The sequence below is a fragment of the Helianthus annuus genome, chromosome 6 (genome assembly GCF_002127325.2).
Source record: "Helianthus annuus cultivar XRQ/B chromosome 6, HanXRQr2.0-SUNRISE, whole genome shotgun sequence".
NCBI lineage: Eukaryota > Viridiplantae > Streptophyta > Magnoliopsida > Asterales > Asteraceae > Helianthus > Helianthus annuus.
The window spans coordinates 112,933,333-112,954,264 of NC_035438.2; the positions used below are offsets into that span (position 1 = coordinate 112,933,333).

Below are 20,932 nucleotides of genomic sequence, written 5' to 3' on the forward strand. Positions count from 1 at the left end.
CAACATTATACATACTAAGGACATCATCTATATTAAGAACATCATGAAAGCACTAATATAAACACAATAAACATCATATCATTCATTTTATCACTTAACAACAACAAACATCAATCACTAAACACCATAAATACTAACCGGTTGGTGAGATGCGTGTGTGAGCCGATCCAAAGTCCAAATCCGAGAGTTCTTGTGCCAACCGATTGGATCCGAGAACTTGGAGGTGTGTTTGTGTTTCTAGGGTTTTAGTGAGAGGGAAGATAGGAGAGTGTGTGTGGAGGAGTATGGGTGTTGTCAAAAGAAATGGTGAGTGTGGCCATGAGTGTAGTATAAATACTAGTTCTTCATGGTTTACCCTAAAGGGCTTACTAGCCGGTTAAGGAGGTCACGGCCCAAAGGCCCAAATCGGTTATGTTCACTCGAGACCACATGGTCTCGAGTCGGGTCCTTGTTGTCTCTAGTTGGGTTCTCGGCTCACATATACACATACATACATGCATACAAATACAACACATAATCACATAAAAGCTTCACATTTATTATTAAGTTAACAAGTTAACTAGTCACATAGCGTTCAAGCATGTTACATCAAGGCACAAGAAAGGTTCCAAATTTCGAGTTGTCACATCGAAGACATGCTGTAAGCGGGTGTCATCGATTTTGGCAATGGCTGGGAAAGACACCTGCCTTTGGTGGAATTCTCTTACAACAACAGCTACCACACTAGCATTCGGGCTACTCCGTGCGAGGCGTTGTACAAACGGAAATGCCGATCACCTTTGTGTTGGGGTGAAGTTGGTGACATGCAAATCACTAGCCCTGAACTCATACTCGACACAACGGAAAAGATTGCCCAAATCAGACAACGAATGGCGGCAGCACGCGACCGTCTGAAAAGCTACGCCGATAAGTGTAGAAAACCGTTGGAATTCCAAGTTGGAGATCGAGTCTTGTTAAAATTATCACCTTGGAAATGTGTGGTCCGTTTTGGCAAACAGGGCAAGCTTAATCTGCGTTATGTCGGACCTTTCGAAATCACTGAAAAGATCGGCACTGTAGCATATCGAGTGAATTTGCCTGGAGAGCTCAGTGGTGTACACGACGTCTTCCACGTGTCGAATCTGAAGAAGAGTTTATCAGATGAAACTCTCATTATCCCTTTCAAGGAACTCACAATCGATGATCAACTTCGTTTCGTTGAGGAACCAGTTGAGATTATGGATCGAGAAATCAAAACCCTCAAGCGTAGCAAGATACCCATAGTTCGAGTTCGTTAAAACACACGTCGTGGTCAAGAGTTTACCTGGGAAAGAGAAGACCAAATGAGGCGAAAATATTCTCAGTTGTTTAAGAACAAGGCGTCCAGTGATGAAGCTACTTCTGAATTGTGGGAAGAAATCCCAATCAACGTGGGGATGATTTGACACCTAGTGAAAACACTTAGCTTATTCAGTAACCGCATGCTAAAGTTTGGGACGAAATTTCTTTCAACTTGGGGATAATGTGACAACTCACACTTCTAACCTCGTATCATTTCCTTTACGTTTCACCGTACGTTTTAATTATGAGTGATAAATAAAATGTTTGGTTTTTGGTTGATTATAAAATGCTATTGTGTTAGTATAATTAAAATAATGATTGTGATAAAGCCAAATCCAGCCGCACATTATAACCCAACCGCACACTTTAAAATATTAAATATAACCGCGCACCACTGTGCGATCAGTTGTCCAACCGCACACCTCCTTTAAAATATTGGGCCAGCACGGCCCAAGAGATTAGTGTCTTGGACCGCACACTCACATGTGCCGCCTCCTTCGTGTATAAATATGCAGATGATGCCAGACCCAAGAACTCTTTCCAAAGCATTTCTTGGCGGCTGCCCTTTTTAGAAATATCCTCCTACATTTCAGCAAACTTTCCCTTCTTCCTTTCTTTTAAAGATTCAAGGCATCATCAAGCAGCTTTTCCATCTTCGAAGCTTCTTACTTTTTGAAGATCTTCCCTATCTCTCGCACACTTCTTCTTATTCCTTTATTTCGGGTTAGTAAATTATATTGCTTTAATACTTGTGTTTCATTAGATGATTGTATGAATGATGTGTTCTCGATCGAGGCTCTTAATTGTCTATTTCTAGTTGTTTTAAGAATAAGTGTTTATGAGACATTTGTTTTGGATGATTTTCTTTGTGTTAGCATGATTTAGAAAGCATTCATGACATGATAGATGAACTAGGGTTTGTGTGTTGCAAGATGATACTAAATTTGCATGATTTTTAAAAGTGCTTTTGATATTATAATGTGATAGATGATAGATTGGTTGAATGGTTCTTAAAGGTGATAAACCTTTCTGATCTTGTATTATTAAACTCTAGATCTATTTGATGTTATAATCTATGCTTAGAGACTAGATCCATTTTTATGAATATTTTGATATGATAATGATGATTTGATATTCACAAAATAGATCTGATTATGTGTGATATGTGTTAAAGCTGATGTTATACTATGTATATGATAATAGAATTCATGAGGAATAGTGTGTAGATCTGTTTATGCTCAATGAAAGGAATATTAGATTTTATGATGACTGATGCAAAAAAGTTGAATTTTGATTGATGTGTTGTTACTCATGTGAACTTGAATGATTCTTTGATTGGAATAAATGTTGTCGCACACACATGAAATGTACACTTTAGACTAATGGGTATGGGGGCCGGCTGAGGCCCGGCTAGGACCGGCGCCGGTCCCCCACACCACCCCCCTCATGTCCGGCCCGGCTCAAGCGGCTCCCCACAGCCGGGTTAGCCGTGCCTCTCTCCTCTCTCCTAACACACATACATCTATACATACATACATATATATATATAAAGGGGTTCATCCCCCACCCCCTAGGTTCATCCCCTTCAAGCCGAGCCTACGTGGCGCCTACGTGGCGGCTCATCCCCTCCAAGCCCATCCTCTCCATACCCTTTAGTCTTAGCTTGCATGATGTACAACAAACATTCAACACACCGTGCACATCAGTGGTCACACACTCCAAAATGTGCAACCACTGAAGCACAACGTACAAGAAGGTTATACGAGGTCGCACACTTATGTATTGTACAACTCTAGCTGCACGTCGTACAAAGAGTTCATGCAAGGCCGCACACCTTTGGTCGCACATTCTCCTTGTACAGACACCAATGCACAGAGTACCATCATACTTATGCATGACCGCACACTTGCCAAGTGGCCGCACACTACATTGGGTTGCACAATATTTTGGGCCGCATTCCTATTGTGGGCCGCACACTTGTACTGTTCAACTCAACTGTGGACTTTACTTGTTGAATATCTGCGTCCCGACGTTGAACTGTTATGACACATGTATTATATAATGGATGTTATATACCTACTACTTGTTAAATACGTGTATACAATACGTGCCCTACTTGTTTATAAATCTAATAAGTATCGGTAACTATAATTGGACGTGGTTGACCAACTTAGGACAAGTAACATAATCTACCGAACAAAGCAAAGGTGAGTTCACACTAACACTAAAAGCATGTATTCCCAGTGGGTTGGGAACCTAATATTCCTGGGGAACGGAATAGTAATTAAACAATATCTATAATTCATGTCTTTAGCAGACTAGGCGAAACTCTATCATTAAGTCCCCATACACTTATACTGATTAGTCGCCTGGCTTGACGAACGGAATAATAGTTGATAGCGCTGTTAGATTTGACAAACCTCACACCTGGCATCGGAGGACGGGAGTGAACTTTTATGCCTTGGCACTAGTCAATGATGATAGACATTGATCTGGGGCAAAACAACAACTACGTCAAAGTTTCGGTACTACACAGTTTAGTAGCTTAACGATGGGGTAGCTCCCCATGACATGTTTTATATACCGATAACTTAGTAACTTATGTTTTTGGGATAAAACAAGTAAACCTTTTTAAAACCGAGAACTCGCCAACTTTATGTTGACATACTACTGCATGCTTGCAGGTCCTTAGGTGATGCGCTGGAGATTGCTTGGAAGAGTGTAGTGGTTATCTAGAACCGTTGTTGGGTTCTTATTTGAACTAGTGTTTTAAAACTATAATGGGATTTTGTACTTTATGATTCCGCTAATAACTTAAACTATGTTTTAAGACTTGAATGTTTTGTCACTAATCATATTAGTGGTAATGGTTTTACTTTATTTTTTCTACATTAGATTGTTCAATGTGATTGGTGACATGATTATGGTCAGTCGCACGCATTGTGGTGATACTCCGCAATGTGGGATTTGAAGATGTGACAGTTTAATTTATATTTCTCTAGATTAACTCAAACGTTTAATGTTTATTATTACGCAATTTACAACATTGTCTTGACAGCTACATCAATTAAACTTTTTTACAAGTTTATAAAGTCAAATATAGTTCATCTTCGTCAAGTTTATGATTTAAGGGTATTTAATCTGTAGATTAACTCAAAAGTTTAATGTTTAATTTTATTACGCAATTATTTACGGCATTGCCTAGACAGCTACCTCAATTAAACTTTTTTACAGGTTTGTAGACTTAGGAGAGGATCAAGTAGGAAGTTTGGTTTGGATAGGAAGTGTAAAAGCGATAATAGGACATGGGGCAAATAACAAAAAAATATAGGGAGGGACATTTTAGTCAATCTCCTTTCATCTATTCTATTTCTCTTTCTATGTGTCTTCAAAACCTACGATCTTCAAAACCCACCGCCTTCAACCTTTCCTTTACCTGCTAACTCTATAATTATTACACCATAGTGCGATTTTCTACATCAATGAATGGTTCAAACTCTCAATCAACGTGTTCTTCAATTTCTTTGAAGAAACACAATTTATTTTTATACAATTTCTCATTTTTTTTCAATGATGGAACACGGGAAATTGGTTGAAACAGGTACTTCTCTTCTCAAATTTCTCAAACATTTTCTAGTCAAATGAAGATATCTTTGATTTTAACTTTCTCTTGATGTATTCATACGTTTGAGCAACATAATTGGTTCCAATTTCATTGAGAAATCAATGGTAAAAAGTTGCACACCAGGTATTTGACAAAATGTCTCAAAGAAATTTACAAAATGGATTTCAGTTTAAACTTTCATTTAGAATTGTGTTTTACTTGGCTTGGGTAGGAAGTGTACGAAGCGATACTAGGACATGGGGCAAATAACAAAAAAACATACGGAGGGGCATTTTAGTCAATCTCCTTTCATCTATTCTATTTCTCTCTCTATGTCTTCACAACCCACTGTCTTCAACCTTTCCTTTACCTTCTATCTCTATAGTTATTACATTATAGTGCGATTTTCTACATTAATGAATGGTTCAAACTCTTAATCAACATGTTCTTCAATTTCTATGAAGAAACCCAGTTTATTTTTATACAATTTTTCATTTTTTTTCAATTTAACATAATACGATGGAACATTAGAAATTCGTTGAAACAGTTACTTCTCTTTTCAAATTTCTCAAACATTTTCTTGTCAAATGAAGATATCTGTGATTTTAACTTTTTCTTGATTTATTCATGCCTTTGGGCAACATAATTGGTTCCAATCTCATTGAGAAATCAGTGGTAAAAAGTTGCACACCAGGTCTTTGCAAAATGTCTCAAGGAAAATTACAAAATGGATTTCAGTTTAGACTTTCATATAGAATTGCGTTTTACAATTGAAAAACACATTTTTGTGTCCATTGCGTTTTACAAAAAAAAAATGAAAAAACACATATTTTGTGTATTTTTTGTCCATTGCATTTTAGAAAAACATTTTCTTTTATGTTTTTAGTTTATTGCGTTGAAAAAAGAAACACATTTATTTGTGTTTTTACTTTTTAGTTTATTGTGTTTTAAACACTTTCTTTTGCTTTTTAGTTCATTATGTTTTAGAAAAAAACACGTTCGTTTATTTTTAGTTCATTGCATTTTAAAATAAAGATTTTATTTTATGTTTTTAGTTCATTGCGTTAAAAAAAACATTTCTTTATGTTTTAGTCAATTGCGTTTTAGAAAAAAAAAACATTTATTCGTGTTTTTGGTCCATTGCGTTTTACGCATCTGAGTTTTCATTTTTTTTTTCAAAAGTATAGTAATAGTATACTCGTTTTAAAGATGAAAAACGTTTATTTTTATGGTACAATTTTTATAAAAAAAAATAATGTTGTACCAAAAAGTTATTAACGTTTTAAAAACGAAGTGAATTGAAGAAGAGATAAACTATTAACTTGGATGGTCAAGAATACCCTAAATAAACTCGCACGTCTCTTTTTTTTTGTCAATTTCACTCGTTTAACCTTAGTTATTTATTTTAAATCTAACGGAGATTGTTTTCTAACCTTTTTGCCAAAATAATCTTCCTAATATATCTTTTAGACTCGAATATAGTTAACTTTTGTCAAGTTTTTCAAAAACTATATAATACTAAATTCACTTTATAAACGCCAAATTTTACATTTTCTTAACAAGTCGCCTTTTCACAAGCCATCCTTTTGGCCGTTAAAAAAAAGCCATCCTTAAAAAATACAAGTTATACAACAAAAAAAAAAAGTAAAACATTTTTATTCTAATCGGTGTTGCACGTTATAAGATGAAAAAAAATATAAAAAAAGGAAATATGTATATACATAAAAACGGATAGACAAAATTTTCTTTTCAAAACCTCAAAATATTAAATAGAGGTGCACAAACCGATTAATTTCAATAACCAATTCGGTTATACCGGTTAATTTGACTTTTTGGCTTTAACCATTTAATGCTTTAACCGGTTATTTTTTTAACTGGTCCGGTTAATTATTTTAACCGGTTCGGTTGATTAATCGGTTACTTTCGGTTAATAACCAGTTTTTTGGCCCTTTCTTTAAATTTTTGGTCATTTTCGGTTAATATCAGTTTTTTGAGCCTTTTTATTTTTGAATTTTCAGGTTGTTTTTTCGTTTAACCGGTTACTAACCTACAGTTAAAAATAACCACTAATCAGTAATTCCTCAAGTGGTTAATAACCGGTTACACGGTTGGCGTTATTTTGTCCACCTCTAAAATTAGTAAATGATATGAGCCACTCGAGTTTGAGTACAGCCTACAGGCCCCAGCCCAAGTTTAATGTACAGACTAGGCTCAGCCCCAGCCCAAGTTTAATGTACAGACTAGACTCAGCTCACAGATTTTCAGGGTCCGTGTCAAAAACTCAAAATTCCAAAGACGTGTGATTACTCAAAAGATAAAGCAGCTAGAATTAACTATAAGATTTTTAGTTCACCACAGCCATGAAATGTCAAAAGTAAGCATAAATATCAAGAACAAGCCTTACTAAGTAAGTCGAGGAAAATGAACCTGCAACAAGGTGGCTCTCCTCCAACAAAGGTTTCAAGTTAAATCTAGCTTACACTGGTTTCTGTCTGAAAACCACTGTCTGTCTTAGCAGGGTACTGGTGGCCCGGCCGTTTAGAAGCACTACGGTGGCCCTCGCAATGTTCACAAAGGAAAACACGCAAGGGATAGCCACTGACTTGAGACATAACCTATAAACACAAAATCAGTGACGGGCTCACTATGATGTACTGAACAGATACTTACAAAAAAAAAACACAAATCGTTTACACCCATTATCTCAAATTTGGGTATATCGGATATCAGTTTGATTGAATCTATCTCTGTTTCTTCCTTTTATTATCTCAAACTTTGGGTATTTCGGAAATCGGTTTGATTGAACCTAAACATCCAAACAACAAATCAAAATAAGGTTTGCATGGACAGAACCAGAAAGCAAGTTGAAACAGTCTAAACATCCATAAATTCTGTCAGAAAAAACAGTTGAATGGACACTCAAAATAACAGCAAAGATCTATGTCAACAGCCATACAGCAACAAAAACCTATCCCCTAAAGACTATTTTTTCATGAACAGCTAATTGATAGCAGGCAGGACCCAGGATCTTGGTTTCAAAAAGTGTGTATTGAGCCGAATTGCAAAGCGCACCGCTTTTCTTACCTGAAGGGCAATGTATTTGTGCAACTTTTTTTTATATTACTCATAGGTATTTAGCTATAAGTAAGTTTTATACATATTTATAATAATAATAATTTAATATATAAATAAGTTGTATGTACAACCAAAAACATTACATGTACATACAACATCCATCCAGATGCCTGCGCCTGACCTAATCAAAACCCAGACAAATACAGTCAAAAGGGAGGACCAAAACTTAACCTATCTACAACAGAAACACTAGCATGAAAACCAAATCTGAATCTATATATCCAAAAACTTAAATCTGGAGACACAAAAACCAGTCTAAATATACCAACTAGGGTGTGAAACAAGTAAATTAAAAAACATACCCTTTCCTTCCTTCCTTCCTTCCTTCCTTCCTTCCTTCCTTCCTTCCTTCCTTCAGCTCATCAATCTCAAATCACAAACCAACCCTGCAGTGCTTGGAGCCACCAGTCATCTCTCCAGCTGAACTATTAGCCGAAACCCGAACCGACAAATCAGGGCAATAAATCCTCAAAATCCTCCGTCTAGCCCACCAAGAACCAGCCCTAAACCTAACCCTAGCCACCATCCTCAAATTGAACTCAACGGTTCCATGAGCCCTCTCGCTATTAATACCATCTACATACGCCGACAACGAAGCGAACGTAGTCCTAACCGCCGTTTCGTTCTTCTTCCCCTGCACAAACGGCGGCACAGCAGTCTCCGCAATGGATTCCGACTTGTAGAAAACGGCGGCTTCGACGTGATCGTAGAAGAGAGTGATCTTGGAGTTAGGGTTACGGACGGTGAAGCGGGCGTCCCAATTGCCGGAGATCATGGAGTTGGAAGTGACGTTGAAGTTGGTTAGGGTTAGGGTTTGGAGAGTGAATTGAGGGACTTGGGGACGGAGGACAAGCCAGATGATGAAGGCGATGGTGCCGATGATGATGACGCAGCCGATAAAGAGGGCAAACATGCGGCGGAGGAAGGTGGCGCGTTGTTGATTGGCAAGGGGGTTGGAGTAGTAGTAGGAGGGTTGATGCTGCTGCTGCTGCACAGCGTAAGGGTATGCGGGGTAGCCGTTGGAAGCAGGCGGAGCGGGGTAGCCGTTGGAAGCAGGTGGAGCGGGATAGCCGGTGACGGGCCTGTTGGGATCCGCCATGGTTGGAGTTAGGCGGTGGTGGGCCGGAAAGCGTGTTTTTAAAGTGATGACTGGAATAATAAACTAATGGATGATAGATCATATCCATCCCAAAGTAACATGTTATATTTGCCTTCGTCGATAGGTTTTTCTTTCTTTCTTCTTTTTTTCTTTTCTAAATTCTTCGAAAATATCACATATTTGCAGAACGAATACCACTACGATCAATTAATTTTGCCCTTGAAGAGCTATGGTCGAAAGTAATCCATAACCTTCTAGAAGCTTCTGGAAAATGTTAAGATGGCACTAAAGATGTTTTATCCGACAAGAATGACAAACACGTGTCACCAGCCGCAGAGCGCCACATAGGCCTGCGGCAAATCAGGGGGCAAAGCTGACAACACCAGTACGAGATTTCCAGCATGGACAAATGTAAGCGTGCCACGTGTACCACCACACCGGCTATGGCAGAGGAGACCAAAAGGATATTCCCCTTGGTCGGACACCTGGCGCGCAACCACAGCTGGCACAACTGCTCCTCCCTCCTTCACCCTCCGGCTATAAATAGGACCCTTCATCATTCAGGTTAAATCATCTTGCTCTCCTTATTCACACACTCAACACACACTGTTTATTCTCCCTCAGAACAGTACTTATTCTCACGCCGGAGCCTGGTTAAGAGGAAAACCCCCATATTCTCCTCTTAACGAGACTAATGGTGTTGCTGTTTTGCAGGAACTAAGTCATTTCAGCGAGTAGGAAAGGAGATTGAACCCACCGGAGAAACAACCCTGCAGTATAACCTTGGTGTTATCCTGTGTTTCATCATTGGCGCCATCCGCTTTTTTGCAAAACCAATCTCATCTCTTTTCTTTTTGAAAAACACTCGCTAAAATGCCTGAACAAAACCCTTCACACCAAGTAGACGGAGAAGTTTCTTCCTTTGAACTCGTTTCGGACACAGCACACGTCCAAAGGAGCCAAAGGAACGAAATCATCCAAGAAGGGCAGATAAACAACGATTTTCCTAGTATTTTTGGAAGCGCATCCAGGGTTGTTAGCCAAACCACAACTGGACCCATTTTCCAAGCCCCCAATAGGATAATCACTCAGACCACAAACGGAGCCACTTTCCAACCTCCACCAGGGATAGCCCAACACACGCCTCCACCAGGAATGGTCCAACAAACACCTCCACCAGTGCAGACATCAAGCCATGGAGCTGGCCCCTCAGCTCCATCGGAACAAGCACAGCTGAATTTCTCTGCACTTTTAGGGCTACCCGAAGGAAAAACTCTGGCTTCCTGGTACGCCGAGCAGATAGCATCTATAAACCTTGTTTATACACAACTTAGCGCGCAACAAGCTTTGCTCCAAGCACAAGCTAACCAGTCGGCATTCGTTACCCCACCACAACGGTCTCTGAGTACGCACACGACTCAGCAGATCAACGCGTGGAACTTACGCCCGGATAAAGGACCTGTGCCACACGTCAGAAAACCAAGCGCGCACGATACGCGCGACACTTATGGCGAAACAGAAAGCAATTATGTTCAAAACTCCAACTTACAAAGAAGGCCGATTCAAAGCCGTATAGGCGCGCGCAACATGAACACTGAATGGGAAGACGAAGAGGAAAACCCAACGTATAAAGGGGAAAGTACGGTGTTTAGCAGACTACACCCAGAACACGAGTCGTACAAACCAGCTAAGCGCGTAGGGTACAACCCAAAAGCAGAGCATGATTACACTTTGAGCTATCGTCCAGACGACATGGCTGAAAATTCAAAGTTCATCAGGGAAATTGCTACAGCTGCTATAGATAAGACAATGTTGCCACACAACATGGGCAAATACAACGGCTTAACAGACCCAGATGATCACCTTCAAGTTTTTAATGGCACAAGAGCAACAGGTGGATGGAACCTGCCAACTTGGTGTCATCTCTTTGCACAAACATTCGTCGGCGCGCGTCTGGTTTGACAGCTTGCCAGCAGGAAAAATTAAATCATGGGTCGACTTCCGAAAGAAGTTCCTCGCACACTTCTCTCAACAGCGAAGACATACCAGAGACCCGGCTGATTGTCTGAATATATGGCGCCGAGACCACGAAAGCGTGGAAGATTTCATCACAAGATATAATAAAGAATGTCTAGAAATCGGAGACGTGGGTGAAAAGATGATGCGCGCATATTTCATGAGGGCAGTCAAATGCGACGATCTAATCAAGCGCGTGAAAGGAAGAGACGGAGGACCCAAAGATTGGGAAACTGTAACATCCCAAAAACGGGTTTGGTAATCAAACCACGTTAATAGTAAAGACGGGTAAAATGCCGTTAGTGGTAAAAATTAACCCGGTAAATATTAGGACTCAAATAAATAAACCTATTATTAATTAAAAAGGGGGATAAATACTTTGAGAAAACATGATGTGACATGATCACGGTCAAGAGATGCAATGTGAAGTAGAATCACATTATAACCAAGCGAGCGATAAAAAGTAACTAGACTAATAAGTCTAGTTAGTGAGACTAGTTAAGGTCAACAATTCAAGTCAAGAAATTTGGTTTACTCGAAAACGGTGGGTTCGGTATAGCTGAACCGAATAAATAAATTTGAAAACAAAAGAATTTGTTGCTAAAAGTGAAATATTTCACTAAAGACCTTTAAACGGGTCAAAGTAACGGATTCACAAAGAGTTCGATAATATATAAAAGCGATGGATATCGCTAAGTTGACTAAACTAGTAGGAATAACGAAATTACGTTATTTCAAGTTACATTATGTCGTATGAGGTACATAGATGTTTTGTAACCAAAAAGATAGTACAATAATTTTTCTGGTAATACTAACAATCGGTCAAAATATGAGCAATGCTCAATTGATATTCGAAAGCAAATGCATGGAGTTAAACTCGATAAATTATGTAAGAAAAGGTTTTGAGGACGAAACCTCTTTAAGGGGGGTAGACTTGTAACATCCCAAAAACGGGTTTGGTAATCAAACCACGTTAATAGTAAAGACGGGTAAAATGCCGTTAGTGGTAAAAATTAACCCGGTAAATATTAGGACTCAAATAAATAAACCTAATATTAATTAAAAAGGGGGATAAATACTTTGAGAAAACAAAGTATATAAAAAGGCCAAATTAACGGGACTTAAAAACATAACATGTTATAATTTCCCGAACCCGTTAAAATAACTAGGAGTAATTAACCTAGTTAGTGGCTTGTGATTAAGTGACTAATGGTGAGGCATAGCTTTATTTGATCAAAAGAAAACCCGAGGGACCAAAACCGTTAAAAATGGGAAACTTGAAAGATTAAAACAAAATAAACACCACCAAACACACACTTAGGTGTGTTTGGCCGATTAAAAACGCAGGGATCAAGCATGAGCTTCACACAAACCCTAACTCTCACTAAATCAGTCAATTGAAGGTTCTAATCTGGTCCAAATCGAAATCCGAGCACGTATTAGTGATCCCCACTGAAAAAGGAGTCACAAGGTATGTAAATTTTATGAAAAATCTCTAGTTGGATTTCTAGGTAAAACTTAGAAATCTGAAATTTGATGGTTGCATGTTTGTTATATGATGAAATTATGAATGATTTGATGTCTAGGAGTAAACCCTAGTCATTTACTTGTTGAATTGATGTTGATAATTGTGAATTCATGATCACCCGATTATGTGCTAAATGAGTTTTGTAGAAACATGATGAACCCTAGAATCATAATGGTTAAATTGTGTTAGTAGAACTCCCTGAAGTTGGATTTGAAGTTTGATGTTAGTACTTGTTACTTATGCTAGAATTTAAGGGTTTAGAACACTTAAATGGGCTGGAGAAATCTGATGTTTCGTGTTGCACACAAGGTGCTTGATGAAATGCTTGAACAAGAAAATATAACAAAACTGATTGGGATTAAAAATTATTGGGCTGCAGTTTTAAAAAAATCATATAAAATCATTGGAACGACCTGTGAGGTTGAGCCTTATATGCTCAGAAAGCTATTGAAACATACTACGTTTTATGTTTGAACATGTTTGTTAAATTCTGATGTTAAACGGGTCAAAACAGTGTCCGAAGTCGGCTGAACTGTTTTGACAGCAAGCTGATTGGAAGCATTTTTTTTACTTCAGAGCTGATTTTGTAAAAATCATATAAAATCATAGGAACATCGTTAGAAGACGTACCATATATGCCTAGAAAGCTATTTTAGAGTTCTACGATCCATTTTTGAACATGTTGATCTAATTCAGCTTTTAAATGGGTCAAAATGGTCAATTACAGCAGCTGAATACAAAATCGCTGCACTTTAGTAATGTTCTTATTAACCAAGAAAAAGGCATAGGATTGTACATACTTGCTTTAGGCATGAGGTATTGACTGTTAGGAACAAATAACACTTTATGTGATGTGCTTAAAGTGTTTAAAATCACTTACTAACTAGTTTGTATAAGTAACTTCACTAACGGGTCAAACGGTTAATGAATGAAAAGAATATTGGTATAAAACAAGTTGTTGAATATATGACATGTTTTGATTGATAAGTGTGTAAAAAAAAAGAGACCATAGGGTGATGGCCATTGTATAGAATGACCAATCTAACCATCTTATGGATGTTATGATATAGTTTGACTCTAAACAAGCTAGGTGGGAGCTTGGAAAGGAACGGGTCAAACGAATGATGGATGCGAAGGATGTTTGCTCGGACGCAAGGTAAGTAAAGCTTACACTTTTTTTATACGTATTTACTTTATAGATTATAGACACGACCAAGGTTATATCCGAAATATGGGTTCCGACACGAAATGATACGGGTCGGGAAGAATAAAAGGATAAAAACCATGTTTAATGACAAAAAGGGGCGAAATGGGTTAAATAATGAAATGGTAAATAAATACCATTCAAATATAAGTGCAAAATGTTGGTCGTTTAGACTAAACAGGTCAAATGGTAATGTTAACACCATTTGACGAATAACGACTAACAAGTGCATGTCAAGTCTAATGCTCACAGGGTAAAACGGCTTATGGAATTTACGTGGCTATGAATCAGCAAATTATTAAGGCAAGGTATTAAAACGGGTCAATACTTTGACCCGCGCCAGGTACGCGTAAATTTGGTGAAGATATGTGAATACCTTAATGTAGAAAAATGACATGTTAAAGTAGAGAGTGGGATTTAAACTTAAATGATTAAATTTTCTCTAACGGGTCAAAATATGCATTTAAGCATAGACGGGTCAAAATCTTGTAAAAAGGTAATAAGCCGAATGCATAAAAGTCAAAAAAAAATTATTAAGTCGGATGTCGGACTTTAACTCTATATGATGGAGAATCAAATTACAAACATGTAGGAAGAAATGGTAGGTCAAACGGACAAGCGAATTTAAAGATACGAAAGATTTCGTGTCAATTACGGCAAAATGGAGAGGCTGAATGCAGGGGCCACCGTAACTTACGGTGCCACCGTAAGTTACGGTGGAGCTGAATTATTTACGGTGGTTGCCTACTGTTGTACGGTAGGAAAATTTTATTACAGAGGCCACCGTAACTTACGGTGCCATCGTAAGTTACGGTGGAGGTTATTTTCAACTTTTTGTTTTTGGAATCAATGGTTTCCCGGACTCGTTTGGACACGTTTTTAAACCCGTAAGACTAAAGCATTTCGTGTTTATGAAATGTAGGTACATTTTGGATGCTGGAAGACGATCAAGCTCGACGAAGGACCGAACACGATATAGATACATGCTTTCGCACTCTAACACATTGCAATTTTTTTAACAACGAATTCATCCACGTTATGTAGAATAACTTATGAATTGTAAAAGTTTTAATAAATTCGTATTTTTATAGTATGTGTAGGCTTAACTACACATCTAATTGTTGGCGAATACATACAAATTGTTAATTAGTAACTCGGGTGTTACAAGTTGGTAATCAGAGCTCATGGTTAAAAAGTAAAGTGTGTTCGGTTCAAGGCTTGATCGCAAATCCGGTAAGTACGTGTATGTTAATAGTTTAGTATGCTAAAGTGTTGTAAACATCACATAGGGCTATCGTGTGGTACACGTTACCCCAATTAAAATGATTGATATAGTTGACGAAAATACGCGCGTTGACGCGTATAGTAGAAAAAAGCCTTGTATTATAATACGGGCGATTATTGAAGTTGACGTTACTAACTTTCGTGAATGTTTTAATTGAAGGACACTCGCGTTTGAAGACGACGAGAGTCAAACGAATTGTGGATATGACTGTGGAACGGTCCGAGGTATGACAAGCAGAGCATGCTCATCAAGGACCTAAATCACGTGACGATCGCGAACAAAGTTAAAGGCATGGAAAGCCCGTTAAGGGCAAGCATTATCAGGTGCACACTTTTAAATTTAATTGCACAAGTAGTAATATGCAACAAACACGTAAGTAATGACGGTTGCATACAAATATGATAGAACTTGGAAAACCTGATTTCCAAGAGAAATTTAATAGAAAATGTGTTATTCATGATGATGAATAACAAATGAATAACAAAATTTGTTCATATGGAAACTTGGATTGGGGTAATTATCCAAGTGGAAAACTCTCAATTTAATGCTATTGAGAAAAGTAGCAATCACATTAACAAATGTGATTATATATTAGTTTGATAAAAAGGAAAAACATTGTATATGTTCATGAATGAAACATGTAAATCTAATAACTGTTAAATAGTAACTGAATAAATGGTTGCCAATGAAAGTCAAGAATATAGAAAGATTAGAGGCGTCACTTACATGGGGTGTAGTGCGGAAATTATGAAAAGGTCATGTGTGTCATGTGTTGATCGCTTACTCTGGCCAAGTAAGTAGTGAACACATGATGTCTGAACTTTTTATGATGGACATACTTACATCCGATGTAGTAGGGACGGGGTGAGTGAGACAAATTAAAAAGTACCCAAATGAATCAGATAAGTAAAATATTTGATAATAATGTAAACGCACAACCGAGTGACGGAAGCGTATTACATTAGGATAATGAGCCCGAGTGAAGGGACAAAGAAGCATGTAAAATGATCTAGACAAGAATTGGGAGGGAGCGTACTTACACTCGAACCCGGAAAACGCAAGCATGTAAAACGCAAGCATGTAAAATGATTTAGACAAGAATTGGGAGGGAGTGTACTTACACTCGAACCCGGAAAACGCAAGCATGTAAAATGATTTAGACAAGAATTGGGAGGGAGTGTACTTACACTCGAACCCGGAAAACGCAAGCATGTAAAATGATTTAGACAAGTATTGGGAGGGGGTGTACTTACACTCGAACCCGAAGAATGCAAATATGACTCTTAATGGGCCGATTTTGTAAAACACCAAATTTGAGAACAAAGTAGGAATATAAACGCGAAACGAAGTCATAATGCATACCGTAAGGGTTGCAATAATAACGACTTCAGTAAAACACCCGGTTGGTGGGTAAGGGTTTAAACGCATGCGTAGACTGAGAAACAGGAACGCGAAATAGAAAGTCAAAAGACTCGGAAAATGAGTCATGACTAAAAGATGACAAGAATTTTCGCAAACATAAATTTTGGTAATTACGTTCGACCATTTCAAAGTTGGACGGGTCAAATAAAGAATGAAGTTTGACATTCTTAAGCGATGAAAATTCACCCAAAATGAGTCAAACGAGTCAATTAAGGAATAACGCTTAATATAATAGGAAAACGTAAACCGGTGAAACCGGAAAGCTAAAAACAATAAGATAGAAGGACCCGAGTAATGGGTTGTAAAGGAGTATAAGTGTGAACCGTGTAATGGTAAGCGTAAGACAAACCGACATGTAAATGACGCTAGAAGTCGTAAAGTCGGAAGGATAGTCCGAAAGTAAACAAATGAAACCTTAGACTACGATCAAGGTCAACTAAAGTTCAAAAGTAAAATTTAATGATTCCAAACATAACAAAGGATGCTTTAAAGCTATATATATGTATATATATATAAATAGACAATTGAATAAAGACTAGAATAAAAGATGATCTACGGGATCATCATAACCTACGGGATATTAATTAGAGCAAGGGTCTACGGGGCCAAATTGACACACGGGTCATAAATTGAAGCAAAAGGATCATAAGGGCCTCGCCTCAAAGAGGTGAAAGCCTAAGGAAAATAGCCTACGAGGTTAAGTGAAGGAACCTACGGGTCGATAGTGAGAGGTAAGGGAACTTGTTACGATTCCCCGTATAAAACTAAGAACGGAAAACAATAAATTATGGGTTGTCAATATCCTGGTATGGGTAATTGACAAAAGTTAAAGAGAAGATCCTAAAACTAAAACTTCGGTTTAGTAAGAAATAACGTTTTTACAAACATAAATTCTGATAGGACTTTAAATATTAAGCATGAAAGATTCAAGTCCTGACACTGATAGGCGCAAGACAATATATTCGAAAAGTGATATTTTCAAAAATGAAAGGTTAATATAAATTAAACATGATGTGACATGATCACGGTCAAGAGATGCAATGTGAAGTAGAATCACATTATAACCAAGCGAGCTGTAAAAAGTAACTAGACTAATAAGTCTAGTTAGTGAGACTAGTTAAGGTCAACAATTCAAGTCAAGAAATTTGGTTTGCTCGAAAACGGTGGGTTCGGTATAGCTGAACCGAATAAATAAATTTGAAAACAAAAGAATTTGTTGCTAAAAGTGAAATGTTTCACTAAAGACCTTTAAACGGGTCAAAGTAACGAATTCACAAAGAGTTCGATAATATATAAAAGCGATGGATATCGCTAAGTTGACTAAACTAGTAGGAATAACGAAATTACGTTATTTCAAGTTACATTATGTCGTATGAGGTACATAGATGTTTTGTAACCAAAAAGATAGTACAATAATTTTTCTGGTAATACTAACAATCGGTCAAAATATGAGCAATGCTCAATTGATATTCGAAAGCAAATGCATGGAGTTAAACTCGATAAATTATGTAAGAAAAGGTTTCGAGGACGAAACCTCTTTAAGGGGGGTAGACTTGTAACATCCCAAAAATGGGTTTGGTAATCAAACCACGTTAATAGTAAAGACGGGTAAAATGCCGTTAGTGGTAAAAATTAACCCGGTAAATATTAGGAATCAAATAAATAAACCTAATATTAATTAAAAAGGGGGATAAATACTTTGAGAAAACAAAGTATATAAAAAGGCCAAATTAACGGGACTTAAAAACATCACAGGTTATAATTTCCCGAACCCGCTAAAATAACTAGGAGTAATTAACCTAGTTAGTGGCTTGTGATTAAGTGACTAATGGTGAGGCATAGCTTTATTTGATCAAAAGAAAACCCGAGGGACCAAAACCGTTAAAAATGGGAAACTTGAAAGATTAAAACAAAATAAACACCACCAAACACACACTTAGGTGTGTTTGGCCGATTAAAAACGCAGGGAACGAGCAGGAGCTTCACACAAACCCTAACTCTCACTAAATCAGTCAATTGAAGGCTCTAATCTGGTCCAAATCGAAATCCGAGCACGTATTAGTGATCCCCACTGAAAAAGGAGTCACAAGGTATGTAAATTTTATGAAAAATCTCTAGTTGGATTTCTAGGTAAAACTTAGAAATCTGAAATTTGATGGTTGCATGTTTGTTATATGATGAAATTATGAATGATTTGATGTCTAGGAGTAAACCCTAGTCATTTACTTGTTGAATTGATGTTGATAATTGTGAATTCATGATCACCCGATTATGTGCTAAATGAGTTTTGTAGAAACATGATGAACCCTAGAATCATAATGGTTAAATTGTGTTAGTAGAACTCCCTGAAGTTGGATTTGAAGTTTGATGTTAGTACTTGTTACTTATGCTAGAATTTAAGGGTTTAGAATAATACTTAAATGGGCTGGAGAAATCTGATGTTTCGTGTTGCACACAAGGTGCTTGATGAAATGCTTGAACAAGAAAATATAACAAAACTGATTGGGATTAAAAATTATTGGGCTGCAGTTTTAAAAAAATCATATAAAATCATTGGAACGACCTGTGAGGTTGAGCCTTATATGCTCAGAAAGCTATTGAAACATACTACGTTTTATGTTTGAACATGTTTGTTAAATTCTGATGTTAAACGGGTCGAAACAGTGTCCGAAGTCGGCTGAACTGTTTTGACAGCAAGCTGATTGGAAACATTTTTTTACTTCAGAGCTGATTTTGTAAAAATCATATAAAATCATAGGAACATCGTTAGAAGACGTACCATATATGCCTAGAAAGCTATTTTAGAGTTCTACGATCCATTTTTGAACATGTTGATCTAATTCAGCTTTTAAATGGGTCAAAATTGTCAATTACAGCAGCTGAATACAAAATCGCTGCACTTTAGTAATGTTCTTATTAACCAAGAAAAAGGCATAGGATTGTACATACTTGCTTTAGGCATGAGGTATTGACTGTTAGGAACAAATAACACTTTATGTGACGTGCTTAAAGTGTTTAAAATCACTTACTAACTAGTTTGTATAAGTAACTTCACTAGCGGGTCAAACGGTTAATGAATGAAAAGAATATTGGTATAAAACAAGTTGTTGAATATATGACATGTTTTGATTGATAAGTGTGTAAAAAAAAAAGAGACCATAGGGTGATGGCCATTGTATAGAATGACCAATCTAACCATCTTATGGATGTTATGATATAGTTTGACTCTAAACAAGCTAGGTGGGAGCTTGGAAAGGAACGGGTCAAACGAATGATGGATGCGAAGGATGTTTGCGCGGACGCGAGGTAAGTAAAGCTTACACTTTTTTTATACGTATTTACTTTATAGATTATAGACACGACCAAGGTTATATCCGAAATATGGGTTCCGACACGAAATGATACGGGTCGGGAAGAATAAAAGGATAAAAACCATGTTTAATGACAAAAAGGGGCGAAATGGGTTAAATAATGAAATGGTAAATAAATACCATTCAAATATAAGTGCAAAATGTTGGCCGTTTAGACAAAACAGGTCAAATGGTAATGTTAACACCATTTGACGAATAACCACTAACAAGTGCATGTCAAGTCTAATGCTCACAGGGTAAAACGGCTTATGGAATTTACGTGGCTATGAATCAGCAAATTATTAAGGCAAGGTATTAAAACGGGTGCCGCGCCAGGTACGCATAAATTTGGTGAAGATATGTGAATACCTTAATGTAGAAAAATGACATGTTAAAGTAGAGAGTGGGATTTAAACTTAAATGATTAAATTTTCTCTAACGGGTCAAAATATGCATTTAAGCATAGACGGGTCAAAATCTTGTAAAAAGGTAATAAGCCGAATGCATAAAAGTCAAAAAAAAAAAATTATTAAGTCGGATGTCGGACTTTAACTCTATATGATGGAGAATCAAATTACAAACATGTAGGAAGAAATGGTAGGTCAAACGGACAAGCGAATTTAAAGATACGAAAGATTTCGTGTCAATTACGGCAAAATGGAGAGGCTGAATGTAGGGGCCATCGTAACTTACGGTGCCACCGTAAGTTACGGTGGAGCTGAATTATTTACGGTGGTTGCCTACTGTTGTACGGTAGGAAAATTTTATTACAGAGGCCACCGTAACTTACGGTGCCACCGTAAGTTACGGTGGAGGTTATTTTCAACTTTTTGTTTTTGGAATCAATGGTTTCCCGGACTCGTTTGGACACGTTTTTAAACCCGTAAGACTAAAGCATTTCGTGTTTATGAAATGTAGGTACATTTTGGATGCTGGAAGACGATCAAGCTCGACGAAGGACCGAACACG

At 37.4% G+C, this 20,932-nt stretch overlaps 1 protein-coding gene and 2 long non-coding RNA genes across 8 annotated transcripts; 2 read left to right on the forward strand and 1 right to left on the reverse strand.

Moving 5' to 3' along the window:
* Window positions 1–1,871: 1,871 nt before the first annotated feature.
* Window positions 1,872–4,200, forward strand: LOC118479824. The gene is made up of 2 exons (XR_004860984.1): window positions 1,872–2,043; window positions 4,005–4,200. It is a non-coding gene; the product is annotated as an uncharacterized LOC118479824 (long non-coding RNA).
* Window positions 4,201–7,227: 3,027 nt separating this feature from the next.
* Window positions 7,228–9,308, reverse strand: LOC110895920 (NDR1/HIN1-like protein 10). 6 transcript variants are annotated; one of them, XR_004860987.1, is made up of 2 exons: window positions 8,379–9,308; window positions 7,228–7,540 (listed from the first exon to the last, which is right to left on the reverse strand). XR_004860987.1 is itself a non-coding variant. In XM_022143310.2 (2 exons), exon 1 carries the CDS (start codon window positions 9,156–9,158, stop codon window positions 8,433–8,435), a length of 726 nt encoding a protein of 241 aa, XP_021999002.1. In that variant the 5' UTR covers window positions 9,159–9,308; the 3' UTR covers window positions 7,228–7,540; window positions 8,387–8,432. The 6 variants fall into 6 exon arrangements, 2 of the variants coding, with proteins under 2 accessions (XP_021999002.1, XP_021999001.1); XR_004860986.1 differs by having other exon boundaries at window positions 7,228–7,731; XR_002567448.2 differs by having other exon boundaries at window positions 7,228–7,539; window positions 8,362–9,308.
* Window positions 9,309–12,291: 2,983 nt separating this feature from the next.
* Window positions 12,292–20,875, forward strand: LOC110895921. Its single transcript, XR_004860988.1, has 4 exons — window positions 12,292–12,645; window positions 13,773–15,514; window positions 18,580–18,703; window positions 19,834–20,875. It is a non-coding gene; the product is annotated as an uncharacterized LOC110895921 (long non-coding RNA).
* The last annotated feature ends 57 nt before the right edge of the window (window positions 20,876–20,932 follow it).

Bases quoted from the DNA above. Each gene is read 5' to 3' on its own strand.
- LOC110895920 (XM_022143310.2), bottom strand. From the start codon at position 9,158: ATGGCGGATCCCAACAGGCCCGTCACCGGCTATCCCGCTCCACCTGCT.